Source organism: Ovis aries, chromosome 1 (assembly GCF_016772045.2).
Source record: "Ovis aries strain OAR_USU_Benz2616 breed Rambouillet chromosome 1, ARS-UI_Ramb_v3.0, whole genome shotgun sequence".
NCBI classification, from domain to species: Eukaryota; Metazoa; Chordata; class Mammalia; order Artiodactyla; family Bovidae; genus Ovis; species Ovis aries.
This window is the reverse complement of record NC_056054.1, coordinates 25833859-25851605: the sequence shown is the minus strand read 5'-3', so window position 1 is coordinate 25851605 and position 17747 is coordinate 25833859. Positions and strand designations below refer to the sequence as shown.

The 17747-nt window shown below is 37.1% G+C and overlaps 1 protein-coding gene across 9 annotated transcripts in view; it reads left to right on the top strand.

Annotated features, from left to right (window-relative positions):
* EPS15 (epidermal growth factor receptor pathway substrate 15) overlaps positions 1–17747 on the top strand; it is a 148158-nt gene that overhangs the window by 87783 nt on the left and 42628 nt on the right. For all 9 annotated transcript variants that reach the window (XM_060408937.1, XM_042247911.2, XM_060408930.1 and 6 more), the window contains exons 14-15: positions 12878–13039; positions 13434–13631. In XM_060408937.1, the coding sequence (XP_060264920.1) occupies positions 12878–13039; positions 13434–13631 (360 nt within the window). The remainder of the gene's footprint in view (positions 1–12877; positions 13040–13433; positions 13632–17747) is intronic.

The window sequence follows — 17747 nt, the reverse complement described above, 5'->3', positions numbered from 1 at the left end:
TGGTCTTGAAGATCTTTTTTTGTACAGTTCTTCTGTGTATTCTTGCCACCTCTTCTTAATATCTTCTGCTTCTGTTAGGTCCATACCATTTCTGTCCTTTATTGAGCCCATCTTTGCGTGAAATGTTCCCTTGGTATCTCTAATTTTCTTGAAGAGATCTCTAGCCTGTCCCATTCTATTGTTTTCCTCTATTTCTCTGCATTGATCGCTGAAGAAGGCTTTCTTATCTCTTCTTGCTATTCTTTGGAACTCTGCATTCAGATGCTTATATCTTTCCTTTTCTCCTTTGCTTTTTGCTTCTCTTCTTTTCACAGCTATTTGTAAGGCCTCCTCCAGACAGCCATTTTGCTTTTTTGCATTTCTTTTCTATGGGGATGGTCTTGATCCCTGTCTCCTGTACAGTGTCACAAACCTCAATCCATAGTTCATCAGGCACTCTATCTATCAGATCTAGGCCCTTAAATCTATTTCTCACTTCCACTGTATAATCATAAGGGATTTGATTTAGGTCATACCTGAATGGTCTAGTGGTTTTCCCTGCTTTCTTCAATTTAAGTCTGAATTTGGCAATAAGAAGTTCATGATCTGAGCCACAATCAGCTGCTGGTCTTGTTTTTTTTTGACTGTATAGAGTTTCTCCATCTGATTTCAGTGTTGACCATCTGGTGATTTCCATGTGTAGAGTCTTCTCTTGTGTTGTTCGAGGAGGGTGTTTGCTATGACCAGCGCATTTTCTTCGCAAACCTCTATTAGTCTTTGCCCTGCTTCATTCCGCATTCCAAGACCACATTTGCCTGTTACTCCAGGTGTTTCTTGACTTCCTACTTTTGCATTCCAGTCCCCTATAGTGAAAATGACATGTTTTTTTGGTGTTAGTTCTAAAAGGTCTTGTAGGTCTTCTTAGAACCGTTCAGCTTCTTCAGCGTTACTGGTTGGGGCATAGACCTGGATTACTGTGATATTGAATGGTTTGCCTTGGAAATGAACAGAGATCATTCTGTCGTTTTGAGATTGCATCCAAGTACTGCATTTTGGACTCTCTCGTTGACCACTATGGCTACTCCATTTCCTCTAAGTGATTCCTATCTGCAGTAGTAGATATAATAGTCATCTGAGTTAAATTCACCCATTCTATTCCAGTCCACTTTAGTTCGCTGTTTCCTAGAATGTTGACGTTCACTCTTGCCATCTCTTGTTTGACCACTTCAATTTGCCTTGATTCATGGACCTGACATTCCAGGTTCCTATGTAATATTGCTCTTTACAGCATCAAAACTTGCTTCTATCACCAGTCACATCCACAACTGGGTATTGTTTTTTCTTTGGCTCCATCCCTTCATTCTTTCTGGAGTTATTTCTCCACTGATCAACAGTAGCATATTGGGCACCTTCTGACCTGGGGAGTTCTCTTTCAGTATCCTATCATTTTGCCTTTTCATACCGTTCATGGGGTTCTCAAGGGAAGAATACTGAAGTGGTTTGCTGTTCCCTTCTCCAGTGGACCACATTCTGTCAGACCTCTCCACTATGACCCGCCCGTCTTGGGTGGCCCCATGGGCATGGCTTAGTTTCATTGAGTTAGACAAGGCTGTGGTCCTAGTGTGATTAGATTGGCTAGTTTTCTGTGATTATGGTTTCAGTGTGTCTGCCCTCTGATGCCCTCTTGGAACACCTACCGTCTTACTTGGGTTTCTCTTACCTTGGCGTGGGGTATCTCTTCACGGCTGCTCCAGCAAAGCGCTGCTGCTGCTCCTTACCTTGGACGAGGGGTATCTCCTCACCGCCGCCCTTCCTGACCTTGCACGTGGAATAGCTCCTCTGGGGCGTTCCTGTGCCGTCGCAGCCTGGCATCCTCGGCCGTTGCCCCTGACCTTGGATGTGGGGTAACTCCTCTTGGCCGCTGCTGCTGGAGCATGGGGTCCTCCTGGCTTCTGCCCCTGACCTCAGACATGGGGTAACTCCTGTCAGTGATTTGATCAAAGTGCCAAAAGACTATTTTTTTTTTTTTTTTAGCATTTATATAGTCTTTCTAATTCAAGTAAATTAGAAGGTCTGCTACATAATTAATTTTGTCCATGTTTGTTTCCTGTCTGTGTTCTGATACATTACCATCTTGAGAATTCACAGTTCACGATTTTTTTTTTGAAGAACAAATGAACAATTAACTTTGTATTTTATGTCATGAGATGATCACTGTTCACTCATATGAGGTACACTGTTAGTTTGTCAAGTTCTGTGGAGAAATTAGATCCAAAATGATGCAAGGGGGCGAAACTGTAAAAGGCTGTTCTATCTCAAATATTTATGGTTTGAGTTTCTTGTTGTTACAGGAAGAAGTTAGACCCACATTCTTTCCTACCTTAAACTGCATATGCACAATTTTATTAAAAATTTTCTTCAAATATAACCTTATAGCTCCATTTGTAAAAAACAAACAAACTTTGTGAAAACCAGCCAACATTCTTGCAACAAATTTTTGCTGCCACATTCACTAGAATTATCCAAAAAAACATAGTTTCATCTTTGTGCATCTGTGAGGATGTGTTCTGAGATCACACTCCCCTTCCCACCATCCCCACCCCTTTAAAGAAATATGTATTTTTATCTAGAATGACCTTTAATTAGTGTCTGCATATTTTCCAGAAGTGCTAGAGGCATTATATGTACACATTACAGAAGTATTATGAGGCCTGTATATTCTGTTGTTTAGCATTGCATTAACCAGCACAAAGTCTACGCATTTTTTAGCATTTGTCGCTTCTTTCTAAGTCAGATTTTCTTGTAAGCTAGCAACATTTCCTCAGTGGTTTCTTTCTTTTCTTCTCCTGCCCTCCCGTTCTTCTTTTCTTTTTTTTTTCCTTTCTTTTTCGCTTCTCTTTTTCTTTCTTTTTCAGAAACCACCATATCTATTTTTAAACATTTCTAATTCCTAAAAAAACAACAAAAACAAAAAAAAACTGTTGAATGATCTGCCATTTTGCCCTAAAACGACTTGGCTCTCATAGCCTGTTTTTATCTGTACTGTATGATTTTATTTCATCAGAACTTCATGTATTTGGACAGTAATAACACAGAATCTAAAACAAAACAAAACAAAACAAAACTGTCCTTCAAGGTAGTCAACAAATATTTAGGAATTCACCCTCATGTCTACTTTCTTCAATTTTGCATAGAAGCTTATAGGAACAACTTGGTATCAGAGAACCTTGAATTCAGTTCCTAATTCTGGCTCTTCTGAAGATTGAGATCCTAAGGAAGAAATGTAACCACTCTGCACATTAGTTTTCACTTCTGTAACATGAGATAGCAGAGTTTGCTGTTATATTGTTGGTAAAGTGCCTCAGAGTAATAGGCACAGGGTTAGAGTTCAGTAGATGTTCTAATTGGTAATATTATTCTATATCTTACTGCCATCTCTTTGTTACTCTCCCTTCATCATCATGCCCTTCTCTGACTTTTATTTTCATATCAGACTGCATGTATGTGTGTGTGTTTGTGTGCATGTACGCACATGCACGAAGTTGCTTCAGTGTGTTCGACTCTTTGCGACCCTGTGAATTGTAGCCTGCAAGGCTCCTCTGTCCGTGGGATTCTAGGCAGGAGTACTGGATGTTTGCCATTCCCTCCTCCAGGGGCTCTTCCTGACCCAGGGGTCTAATTTATGTCTCTTGTGTCTCCTACATTTATCATTAGCACCACCTGGGAAGCCCTATCTGCATATAGGACTAATCAATTTTTTTTCCCCCCCTGTTGCTGTCACTGTAACTGCCAGCCTATTTTTCTCTATTTTTGTTGCTTTATGTGACCCTTTCCCCCTTCCTAGCTTTTCAGTAATCTTGCTTAATTTCCTGTTCACCCATACCTTTGTGCTTAATTTATCTCCCCAGGACCAAGATCTTAAGGCCAAATCCATGGGTCCTTCCTGCATTGGTTACTGATTTCTTGGGTTGCATTCTCCTAAATATTCGTAGCCCTCCTTCTTTGACCTTTTGCTTCTGTTGCTTTGCCCAGGACTGATGGACACAATCTGATCCCCTCTTTCCTCCCTTTTCCCTACCCTTTGTCATCCACATACCATATACTGATGATTCCCAAATATCTGTCAAGCCCTCAACTCTCTAGAGTGGAAGTCTCACGTCTCCAATGAGGCATTTTGAGGTTTATCATTTCATATCCAATATATCTAAAATGAGTCTCACCTTGCTGAAAAAAATTGACTTCAAGTTTTGAATTTTCCTGTCTGTTTTTCTTTCGAACTACTGCCGCCCCTGTTATCTAACATCTGAAATTTTTAAGTCAGGTCTAAGTGCTTACTCCATCCTCCTCCTTGCTTTCTACCCAAACCAGTTTTAGTAATTATGACTCTCATATGTGAAAATCTTTACTGCTGCCCACTGCCACTGTTAGTGGTGGGAGAATGTCATCCTCATGGGTATATTGGAAGTAGAAAAAAAATATTATAGGCCATCCTCTTGTACTACTTATTTTTTGATTGCTTGCTTCTGAACTGTGTGGCATACACTTGCTCTTTGTTATTCCCACTCTTATAACTTTTGTTACTGCAATCTAGAATGTTCCCTATCTTCCTATTTATGTGAATTCCACCCATGTCTTAAAATCCAACTGAGACTCATCACTTCTCTAAATTTTCCCTTCTCTGTCCCTTCAGTTTGCTTATCTTTCTTGCATTGGAACTTCCAGAGGAATGTGTGTACACTTACATGGCATACCAGTATGTTATCTTATTATACTCATTTAATGTGTATGTATATAGATTTCAATATCTTACAGCCTATATTGTGAGCTCCCTAAGCTTAAAAATTGTACCTTGGATCATATCTTATAGTGTAGATGGTAATATATTCTTAGATGGAGGTAAATTTAAGGAAGCTATTGACAGTAGAAATGAATAAGCTTCCATTTTGTGCATGAAATTAAAAATGGGACAAGAGACACCCAAAAACCGCAGGCAGAAAGGATTGGGAGCACAGTTGGTATCGTGAAGAGTCAGACTTTTCCATATTGTTCATACTACCTTCATGAGAGAGAAGCTCACAGTTATTTAAACTTCATCAACAAAGATTTAGTAGCTTATAGTAATTGCCCATTTTTTTCCCCCTAGATGAAGAAAGATGATTTATTTTGGGTGAAAATAAAATTAGATACATGAGCTCAACATTCTTTTCTTGGCGATAGTGCTCTTAGAACATGCTGAGAAGCATATGATTGAGAAATAAAAGCAGGCTATTAGTGAGGTTTTCTAACATCTACCCTAGTTTAATAGGTTCCCTTTCTGGTCTTTGGCTTAAAACATATCTTGCTTTATAGTTGATACTTTTATATGTTAAGGATATTCCTGTAATTTCTATTTTGAGAATTAGGCCAACATAATGAATGTACCTGATTATTTTTAGTTCTGGATGAGTCTGTAGAGTTATTTAATCAATTAAATAGCATTTTCTGTAAGATTACCAAAATACTTCAAATTCCTTTATTCTCTATAGTAACTTTTCAAGTATAGATATACTGTATGTATGCTTTGGTTTTTTTTTAAGTAAGTGTTTTATTTATAAATTAGTATCCTTTTTGTGTATTTTTTACTCTGTATTTATACGAAATAGATCTAAATGTATTCATGTTTTATAGATTTACTTCTTTGGTTGTATAGCCGATTTGGGTTGCTAAAATGAATTATTCTTGAATATAGCTGAGAGCTTTTATATATTTGTTTAAATTTTATTTCCACTACCCTCCGTAGCACTTCAGAGGATATGGAGGGATGGGGACAAGTTTATCATTTTCTTTGTCGTGTGTGATTTCTAGAAAATAGGATATTTTCCTTGAAATTTAGTTTTAAATAAAGCCAAGATTGCAGATCAAGGATCCTTTCACTCCTGGATAAAGAACCTTGGATGTGGCTTGCTTTGGTATTTTTCTAAAGCAAACCGTGGCCGTGCATTACAGTAGTCTTGTTCACTTTATCCTTGCCATTTCCTAATTGCTGCTACCCTCTTTTCTTTTGCTGTTGATGGCACAGGTGAGCAAGTAGAGCACGATCATGGAAAATAGAGCATAACTAGGAAGACATCTACAAGCTTCTTTAGTCACTTCTTTGATGAGCTGGCATTTGATAGTAACTGATGTTGTACCTTAATTCAGGAGAGGATTTCTCCAAAGGGCTACCTTCAGATTAAGAGAAAATTATTCTAGTTTAGTGGAAGATGGTGTTTGCTGAGAGAACCTGCCACTGTCCTAGTCAAGGGTGGGCAGGGAGAGAGATGTACATCTGTTGACTTCACTTAGTCTCAGGATAAACCATTCTGTGCCAAAATAAAATAGCCAAGTAGATATGGATATTGAAATTGTTGTAAAAATTACATTACAGTGGTGGCAGCCTTACCAAGTAATTTTGTAGTGAAATTTAATTCTTTTTCTTCCTAGTGTTTATGTTTGCAATCTGTTCATTTTGCTTCTATGCAGTTTAATAATTTTAAGTTTGCTTACTGAAAAAGAAGACCTTTGTGTGTGTGGATTAGTGTTGGAATTTTTTTAGAGAAGATCTTTTTTCATATTTAAAATAGACATGGAGAGGCATTAATTTGAATATGGACCTCTATCCAGCTTAAAATGTCACCAATGTGAGGTATTTTTTCAATAACCTTTCCCTCAAGGCCCATACTTTTGTGTTACCATGTGGATTTTTACTGTAGCATAAAAGTGAGGTTGGGAAATTTGAGGGAATATGTTTGCTCTTCGAAAGAGAAAGGGCAAGAGTGAGGAAATGTTATATTGATTTGTTTATTCCCTTTCCTCTTACATAAACCTATCTTCTAGGGATGTGTTTAAAGTGTGACTCACTAAAAAATACAAGTTTTGAGATCTGGTTCATTTTATTAAAGGAAACCAGCATTGATCCTACTATTGGTAATTCTTACATTAAAAATTTACTTGCATCAGAATATTTTTATATTGGTATGAAACCATATGATATGTGATACTTAAAAACTGCAGACTTGACATTTTCTGATTATAAAAGTAATATGAGTCCATGTTAATCTTGTAAACTAAAGAAAGGTATAAAAAGAAACTCTACAATTACACATTTCAGGGAGAGTCATGGTTAACATTTTGCTATATTTTCTGAGTATATATGCATGGCTTTATATTTATTTGCAGTCATACTGTATATGCCTTTGTATTCAACTTTTAAAAATTAGCATTTTATCTTAGTCATTTTCTTATATTGCGTGACCCTTTTAAGGCAAATTTCATTTTTCTTAATTGGATTTAGAATGAAAGTAGAGACATCAAAATTACATATATTTATAAAGACTAGATATTATTATTAGAGATGCGAAGTCTAAGATTTTTTAGGGGGGGTTGGGGGGAGGGTAGGAAATTAGAATAGAATTTTTGAAAATGGGAATAATAACATATTTTTCCTTATTCCTGTTAAGCATTTCTTTAAAAATGCCTTTTGGGTCAGCATATTGTTATATATAAACCATATAATAATTTTATAACATAGTATTGACAATGGATTATATTCCCAAATATAAAAATCACTTCAGATCTGCAGATGGCGTGCTTTCAAAATATTTTGTAATTACAAGAATTTTTCAAGCCACTGTAGTTTTTCAAGGTACTGGGTTAAAGTGAAGCTGTTATTATGTCTTCCTAAAGAGTATTAGTATATAATATACTGTTAAAAAAAACAAAGGAAAGATATATGCCACAGTGACATGCTAAAGCAGTAAAGATTATTTCCATATAATGGAAATTTAAAATGTCAAATCATTCTTGGTCTACATTCTATACAAATGTTGAATCAGTATAGAAATTTAGATCCTGTTTTAATTTAACAAAATGCATTTGCTGCAGGTCAGTTAGAGGCTAGTTTTAATATTTTGCTATAGTTTAAATATAGAGTGAAGCTTTCTATAGTATGTTGAAAGAACATGAAGTTGTTTCTGTCAGCTTCAGGCTCATTCCCCAGTAGTTTCTCCCAGATAGTAGAATCCTTGTGATAGTTACAAATCATTGCCTGATTAATTGCCTGGAATGTGCAAGACATTGTATTAGATTGTGGAACCTCTAAGAAAGATGAAGCATTGGCTGTCTATCAGGAGTTTATTATTTAAAGGTAACTGTAGTACATTGTTTTTTACACTGTGTTTCTCTGGTGACTCAGATGGTCAATAATCTGCCTGCGATGCAGGAGATCAAGTTTGGTCCCTAAGTCAGGAAGATCCCCTGGAGAAGGGAATGGCTACCTATTCTAGTATTCTTGCCTGGAGAATTCTTTGGACAGAGGAGCTTCATGGGCTATAGTCCATGGGGTCACAGAGAGTCGGGCACAAATGAGCAACTAACACACACATATAATACACTGTAGTAAGTATGATAATAGAGGTTAGGTACTAACTGCCGTAAGAGTACAGGTAAAGGAAACTCAAGGTGGGTCATATTAAATTTGGCTGGGTCTTGAAGAATGAAAAGTGAGCTTCCAGATAGGAATGGTGTGGAAGGGCATTTAAGACAGAGCAGATGGTATGGGAAAAGCACAGGGCATTTGAAGTACATTGTCTATTGAAGAAAAAAGGTCTGTTGAGGATGGGGCACAGGTGAGTATGAGGACCAGAAATGAAGGTTCTAAGGTATCCTGTCACCTGTTTTACTTTATGCTATAGATAAGAGGGAACCATCATATTTTAAAAATTAATTTGTGTTGGAGTGTAGTTGCTTTACAATGTTGTGTTATTTTCTGCTGTACAACAGAGTGAATCAGCTAAATGTACACATATGTTGGGCTTCCCTGGCGGCTCAGACGATAAAGAATCCACCTGCAATGTGGGAGACCTGGGTTTGATTCCTGGGTTGGGAAGATCCCCTGGAGGAGGGCATGGCAACCCCCCACAGTATTCTTGCTTCGAGAATCCCCGTGGACAGAGGAGCCTGGCAGGCTACTGTCCGTAGTGTAAGAGTCGGACACGACTGAGTGACTAAGCACACAGCCCCCATACATACATCTCTTTTTTGAACTTTCTTCCCATTTAGGTCACCACAGAGCATTGAGTAGAGTTTCCTGTACTATACAGTAGGAAACTAACATAAATTTTTGAAATCTTCCTTGCAGTGAATTGTTGTTTTGTTCTTTTCTTAAAGACAGTTGGACATTTGAAATAGGAAAAAGCAAAGGCAAATAAAAATTATGAATCAGGGGAGGGACAGTTAAACTACCATGTGTTTGTTAAGAGCCAATGTATGTCCATTTTGAGTATGGATCTGTTAACAGTGTAAGCACGGTTAAAAATTTAGGCATGAGGAAAATTTAGACATGCTGGTAAATTTATGATAAATACTAGTGGAGCTTACCATTGTGAATCTGCAATCACCTAGACTCATGTAATGTTAGCCCAAGAAGAGTCTTTCATGATTGTCCATTGTGTTGGCTATTTTAAGGGGATTTTTTTTAAAGGAAAGCAGCATGATAGTAGTTGCACTTTTAAATTAATTGGTTGATTGAGAAAATATAGGATAAAAAGCATTGTTAAAAGCATTGTTCAGCGACTTATCTAACCATAATTCAGAGACCTTTTTTTGATAAGTGTTTCCTCTGTTGTTCTTAGATTCTTATTCTGATGAATGATCATTGTGTTCTTTGGATAGTATGTTATTTAAAATTACTGTTACTTTTAGAAATTTGCGTTCACAGTTTTACTTCACCCTGTTCAAGATCTCTGCCCAGCTCCCACAGACACATGCCTTAGAGTTATCAGTCCATTCTTCATTCTCACCTGTGGTTCCTGGAGAGCATCAAGTCCTAATTCCTTGTGGAATTCTTTATATATAATGAATTAACCTCTCTCCTGTGCATCTGCAGTGGAAGTATTAATTTACCATTCTTCTGAGAATTAGGAAAATGGTCACTCAAATGATTTTCTCTGGTTCAGATGAGGAACCCCAGTTGCCAGAGGATTTGTAAATTAGGCCATCCTGGGTGCCGTGTTTCCTGATAAGTAATGAGAATGGCAAGGTTGCTTTCATTTGTCTCCCAAATCTCCCTTGTATTTTTTTTTAAATAGACTTTATTTTTTACTGAGCTTTAGGTCCACAGAAGAGCAGAAGGTACAAAGATTTCCCATTGTATTTTTAAAAATCTCTGTATCCTTTATCATTAAACATAAAGTCTGGCACATTGATGAAAAAATAAATATGTCATTTTAAAATGGTTTATCTTTTTTTAAGAAATTGTTTCCTACACTGAGATCTTTATTTTTCTTCTGCATATTTTAAAGTTTTGTTTTTCATCTTAGGTTTGCAGTATACTTGAAATTTATTTTTCTGTTTGGTATGTTTAGAGATGTTATAATTTTTTTCTTTTTGCCGTATGGGTACATCCAGCATCATTTACTAATCAGTTCTCTTTTCCTCCATTTTGCTTTAATGTCATGTCTTCTCATCATTTTTTCTGTGTATGTCTAAATTCTAATTTAAATCTGTGTCTGAATTCTGCTTTTTTCTTCCTTTATCCTTGCATCAGACAAAACTGTTTTAACTATTTTAGCTTTCCAGTAATTCATAATATTGTATACAATAAGTCCTTTTACATTTTATAATGCTGTTTTAGCTATTTTTCCTTTGTTCTTCCAAATATGTTTCAGAATCAGCTTGTCAGGCTCCTTGGAAAATCTTGTTAGGATTTTCTTCGCAGTATATAGATTAATTAGGTGAGAATTGACATCTTTATGATGAAATCATCATTCAATACATAGTTATGGAGTACTTCTTTTATACTAGGAACTAGGAATATAGTAGTGAATGAAATTTGCAAATATCCCTGGACTCATGGCGTTTATGTTCTAATAGAAGGAAATATATTCTATTACTCATAATAGCCAAAAACTGGGATCAGGCTAGATGTACATCAGGTATATCCATACAGTGGAATACTACTCAGCAATAAAAAGGAACAGACTACTTACACATTCACAACATGGATGAATCTCAAAATATTATACTAGGTAGAAGAATATGGTAGACTACATATTTGAGTAGACTACATATTATATTATTCTATTCATGTAGAATGTCTAAGGTAAAAATATAGTAACACAAAGCAGATCATTGGTTGCCTGGTGCTTGAAAGGGGAATGAGAATTGATTCCAGAATGGCATGAAGAAACTTTTTAGGTGATGAAGTGTTATAAAACTGGATTGTGGCGGTTTTTGCACAACTGTATATATTTACCAAACCTTACTGAATTGTAAACTTACAGTGGGCAATTTTTATGATATGAAATTATATGAATTATATAATTTAAATTATATCTTCTAAAGCTATTTAATTAGATTATTTTGTGTCAACTCAGATGTAACTCAAAAACATTCTAAGTCACAAAAGAAGCCAGTCACAAGAAACCAGATTTGATTCCATTCATGTAAAAATATCTAGACTTGACAAAGCTATAGAGAGAAAAAGTAGATTGATAGTTACCTTGGGTCAGGGTGATTGGGAGGGAAATAGAGAGTAACTCACTAATGGGTGTGGGGTTTCTTTTTATAGTGACAAAACTGTTCTAAAACTGTTTTCGTCATGGTTGCACAACTCTAAATATACTGGAAACCATTGACTTGTACACTTTAAATGGGTGAATTGTGTAGTGTGCTTTCTCTCTCTTTAGTTGCTAAGTTGTGTCCGACTCTTGCAACCTCATGGACTGTAGCCTACCAGGCTCGTCTGTCCATGGGATTCTCTGGCAAGAATCCTGGAGGGGGTTGCCATTTCCTTCTCCAGGGGATCTTCCCAACCCAGGGATCAAACCCTGGTCTCCTGCACTGCAGGCAGATTCTTTACCGACTGAGCTACAAGGGAAGCCCGTATAGTGTGCAAATTATCCCAATAAAGCTGTTAGAGAAAATAAATAAAATTATATGCTATATATGAAGGAGAATCGGTGGAGGGAGATGGTAGTGGGTAATGGTGAGGGAGGCCTCACTGAGGAGTTAACAGTTGAGCAGAGACTTCAAGGAGATGAGGGATTAAGGCATGTGGATAATTTGGGGAAGAGCTTTCTAGGAAGAGGAGATAATCGGTGAAAGATCTGAGAAGGAAGAGTATCTGACATGTTTGAGAAGCATCAGAAAGGCCACTGTGGCTGAAATTAAGAGTGAGCAAAGGAGAGAGCAGTGGAAATGAAGCTGGGAGATGGGACCACCTGGGGCCATTGTAAAGATGGATTTTTATGGTAAGGGAGATGGGGAGTCAGTGCAGAGTTTTGAGTAGAGGAGTGCCATCATCTAACGTAGCTTTTTAACAGTGACTGCTATGCTGTAAATAAACTGAAAGGTAGCATGGGTGAATAAAGGGAAACCAGTTAGAAGGCAGCAATCCAGGAGAGAGGGAAAAATGACTTGGACTGAGGTTGAAGAAAAACATGGCTGGTTTTTAAAATACATTTTGAGGGAAGGAATAGCAAGATTTGCTGACAGATTGGAGATGAGATGTGAGAGAAAGAGAAGAGTCGGAGGAGATGGTGTATTTTTTGGCCAGAGAAACTGAGAGGGGGCAGATGGAGGATAAAGCAGATGTTGTGGAGTGGCGGGGGGAGGAAATGCCAGGAGTTCTGTTCTTGTTATGTTAGGGAAGTCCATCTGACATCCAAGGATGGATCTGAGTAAGCAAATTGAATGTCTAAATCTGGAATCTAGGGAAGATGTCCTCAAGTAAAGATTGTATTTAAAGCTATGAGTCCTCCAATCCACCAACACAGTATACGTAATAAGATGAGACTTTACCTTCCCTTATGATAGACTTTTAAAAATTATTAACCTTCTCCTGCCTCCACTAAATAATGTTAATATTCCTGTATTTCAGGATCTTCAAGATGAAGTGCAAAGGGAGAATACTAATCTGCAAAAACTACAGGCCCAGAAACAGCAAGTACAGGAACTCCTTGATGGGCTGGATGAGCAGAAAGCCCAGCTGGAGGAGCAACTGCAGGAAGTCAGAAAGAAGTGTGCTGAGGAGGCCCAGCTGGTAAGGCCTGATGGCTTACTGCTGCCTGTGGCTTTACCTTAGTTTCTTTTGCTGGCTTAAGATAGAAACCCTCTCTGCTCGTTTTTGTTTGTTGCTATTGCTAGGTGGCAATCTAGTCACCATGAAGTTTGGGAACATGAAGTAGATGGGGCATGTTTCATCTAGAAATTACAGGGGAAGTAGGACACTGCTTTTTTTTTTTTCTAAAATTTAGTTGAAAGTATGGTACCTATGTCTTCCACTCTCCTCTGTCAGTCCCTGATTGCCCTTTTCTATAGAAAGTATACATCAAAAATACCAAAATAGTAAACTAAAATAAATATTGCATTATGGAATGTTTAAATGACATCTCTTTTTTTAATCCCTTTTTTGTCTCATTCACCTCACGTTGTAGATTTCATCCCTGAAAGCTGAACTAACTAGTCAAGAATCACAGATCTCCACTTATGAAGAAGAGCTGGCCAAAGCTAGAGAAGAGCTGAGTCGCCTACAACAAGAAACAGCAGAGTTGGAAGAGAGTGTGGAATCAGGGAAGGCTCAGCTGGGACCTCTTCAGCAGCACCTGCAAGATTCACAGCAGGAAATCAGTTCAGTAAGTCTTTGTGGGAGTGAAAAATACACTCAAGTGGGCAATCACGTATCCTTTTCGTGCATAGTATTTTCTCCATTTCTACTGCTGCTTCTGCCCAGTTTATTATTCATTTTTTGTCAGTTTATATGAATAGGCTTCTTGTTACCTGACAGAAGTTAAAACTTTTGTGAGGCTAGTACATCTGATGATTATCACTGGAATCTTGTTGAGTGTGCAGGCTTTGTAATTAGATGGTTTGGGTTTAAACGCTTGCTTTGCTGCTTACTGCCTGAATCATCTCAGTGTTAGATTCTTCATCTTGGAGGACTGGGAATTCCCTGGTGGCTCAGCGGTAAAGAATCCACCTGCCAGTACAGGAGACATGAGTTCAGTCCCTGAATCAGGGAGATCCCCTAGAGAAGGAAATGGCAACCCACTCCAGTATTCTTTCCTGGAAAATCCTATGGGCAGAGGAGACTGGCGAGCTACGGTCTATGGGGTCGCAAAAGAGTTGGGCGTGACTTAGTGACTAAACAACAATAACCACCAGAGGTTAGGATTTTGCCCTTTTCACTGCTGAGGACACAGATTCTATTCCTGATTGGGGAACTGACATTTAAGATCCTGCAAGCTGCGCAGCATGGCCAAATTTAAAAAAATAAAATTGAAGAATTAACAATACGCCTGCCTCTTTCAGCTGCTTTTAAAGTTTAAATGGGGCAAAACCAGTGAGACATTTGAGCATAGGGTTTGCTAAATAAGTGCTCAGTAAGTGTTGCTTATTTTTATAAATAATAACCTGGTGTCTTACCTTTTGGGGATTCTAACCTTAAAATCAGTTTTGCTCATTTAGAAACCTTTATTTTTTTGAGATTAGGAAATTATTCTTTATATAGATAAATATGACTGTTGTGGTAGATCAAGAATATAGATCCTTTGCTTTGCTGTTTCTTGACTTCCCTAAATGGGGAATGATATTTTATAGAATGATGGTAGGATGATTGGATGTGTGTAGAGACTGCATAGCCCGTTCCTTTCCATTTGAATTTAAACAAACTGAAGCCAGAGAAGGTATAGGAGCTTGCTTATGGTTATGTAGCCTTCAGTGGAGAAGGCAATGGCACCCCACTCCAGTACTCTTGCCTGGAAAATCCTATGGATGGAGGAGCTGCAGGTAGGCTGCAGTCCATGGGGTCGCTAAGAGTTGGACATGACTGAGCGACTTCACTTTCACCTTTCACTTTCATGCACTGCAGAAGGAAATGGCAACCCACTCCAGTGTTCTTGCCTGGAGAATCCCAGGGATGGGGGAGCCTGGTGGGCTGCCGTCTCTGGGGTCGCACAGAGTTGGACACGACTGAAGTGACTTAGCAGTAGCAGTAGCATGTACCCTGCCGAAGAGCCATAGCCTAGAATTCAGATCTTCTGAAACTTGGTCAGTTAATTATTATATATAAGGAAGTCCTTCCCCTTGATATGCTTCCTTCCCCTCTCTTGTCTGGTAGATGAATACCTGCTCACCCATCTTGCAAGCCATAGCTTAATCTCTTCTTTCTTTGTGGCATCTTCTGAATCCTGCCTTTATTGGACATTGTACTTCCGTTACAGTAATTGTAACATTTTCCTCTGCACATCTGTTTATGTGTCTACCTCTCTCAGTAGATGGAGCTTTTTGGTCTAGAAACATACATGTTTATCCAAGCATTTAGCACAGTTCTTGTCTCAGCGTAGGTACTCAGTTAACGTGTAGTAAACCCAAAAGAATTTTATACTAGTGGGAATGATACCAGATAAATGGACAGTCTTTAAAATAGTTTTATTTAAGTTTTTAAAATATTTTTACTGTTATTTATAGACTGTAAAATTAACCCATTTTAAGGGTACAATCCATGATTTTCAGTAAATTTAGAGTTGCTCAAACATCACAATCCAGTTTTAGAATATTTCCCTTACTCCCAAAAGACCCTTGTGCCCATTTATTATCAATCCCCACCCTTACCCCTGGGTAACTACTAATCTACTTTCTGTGTCTATAGGTTTGCCTTTTCTGAGCATCTCATATAGAGGAAATAAGTGGTCTTTCTCATGTGGTTTCTTTCACTTAGTGTAATGTTTTGAAGCCCATCCATGTTGTAGCATGTAACAAAATTATAGTCCATTTTATAAGGTATGTTGTTTATCTGTGCACCAGTTAATGAGCATTTGGATTCTTTCTTCCTGTTGACTATTATGAATAATGATGTTATGAATTTTCTGTTTGCCTGCAGTTCTTTGTGTAGACATATGTTTTCATTTCTCTTGGATATAAAATAGTTGGTTATATTGTAAAGTTACTTAAAATTTTTTTTTAACTTTAAATTGCCAAGCTTTTCCAAAATGGCTGTACCATTTTAATACTTGCCCTAGCAATATATGAGTTCCAGTTCTCCACATTTTTACCAACACTTTGTTTTTAATTTTTTCTATCAACACTTTTATTGTCTTTTTGATTATAGACATTCTCGTAGATGTAAAATGGTACTTCATAGTTTTTAATTTGCAGTTCTCTCATGACTAGAGATGTTGATCATCTTTTCGTATGCTTATGAGCCATTTGTATATCCTCTTGGATGAAATGTATGTTTAAAGTCTTTTGCCTGTTTTGGATTGTCTTATTAAATTACACAAGTTTTAAAAATGTATATATATGTATATTCTGGAGATAAGTCCCTTTATCAGATATTTGATTTACAAATAATTTTTCCCAGTCTCTGGCTTGTCTTTTAATTTTCTTTTCTTTGACTTTTTTGAAAAGGGATTTCTTTCAAAGGAAAGAGCATAAATTGGAAAAATAGAAATGACTCCAGATACTATAAATTATCAGAGAGAAAATAAAGCCATGTTTTTGAGCATGGAAGATAGTGTCAGCAAGCTGTACTACCAAGTGTGCCAGATATCTGTGGAAGGAATTAGATCTTTGTGTCTGATCTCCAAATCTTAAGAATAAACATACCAAATTCTTACGCTTGACTCAGGTACCGTGTGTCTTTCCCACAGAGGGCAGCATATTCCCATGGGCCTATAAAAAAGAAATTTGGCTGTTAATTAGCCTGGTGCTTTTATTGCTCTGTAAAGCTTAGCTATAGCTTTTTTTGAAAAAGGAATAACTAAAGAGAAGTTTTGTGACTTGCTGAATTTTTATTTTTATTACTCATCTTGTATTTTCTAGAAAACAACCTTTGACCTTTACTCTATGTAACTTACTTGCACAATATATACTATTTATCCAAGTATTTCTGGCAGTTGAAATGTTTGTTGTACTTTCCTTGCACAGTTTGCAAAGAGCTTATGTTAGTTGTGTGGTTATTTTTTTCTATATCCTCTAAGTTTACCTAGAGAGTAAGGAAAAACACAGGCTTAAGTGGCAGGTGCATGGGAGAATCAGACACACGAAAGCCAGGTTGTGTTCATGGTTCTGTTGATTGTCTCAGGAATAACTATAAGGAACAAACTGTTCTAAATAGAACTCTTTGATAGGCAAGTATTTCACCTGACTGCTTCATCTATGTGGTGAGTAATGTTTTAAATTTTAGACTGCAAGGTAGTAGCATTAAAATTGATTTAATGGTCATGATAAATTTTTTAATGAAATAAAAGAGAATAGAAATAACAGCATACATTGCACATAAGGATGAGTATTACTTCATGAAACTTGTTTCACCCCTGTGTATGTGGGTAAATGTATAGTTATATGTATGATATATGCATCTATATGTATGTTTTATGTATATATACACACTCACAGAGAGACATATGTACATATATATTTACTGGGTCAAAGTGTAAACTCTATTTCTTTCTGTAGATTAAAGTAAAAGTAAGTTTATAAACCACTGCTCTATAGCACTAGGAATATACAAGGCGTATGCTTTGTGTTATAAATGTGTGGTATTTTTGATTGTTAGTTTAAATCTTGTGTGTATATATACACAATATATATATATATACACACAAAGTGAAATGTGTATACACACACACACTGATGCCCACTGTTTAAATATATAAGCATAATACTTGTGTTTTTCGGTGAACATTTATTAAGCACTTACAGTAGGCATCATTGTGCTAGATGTTAGAGATACAAAGTTAATAACAAAA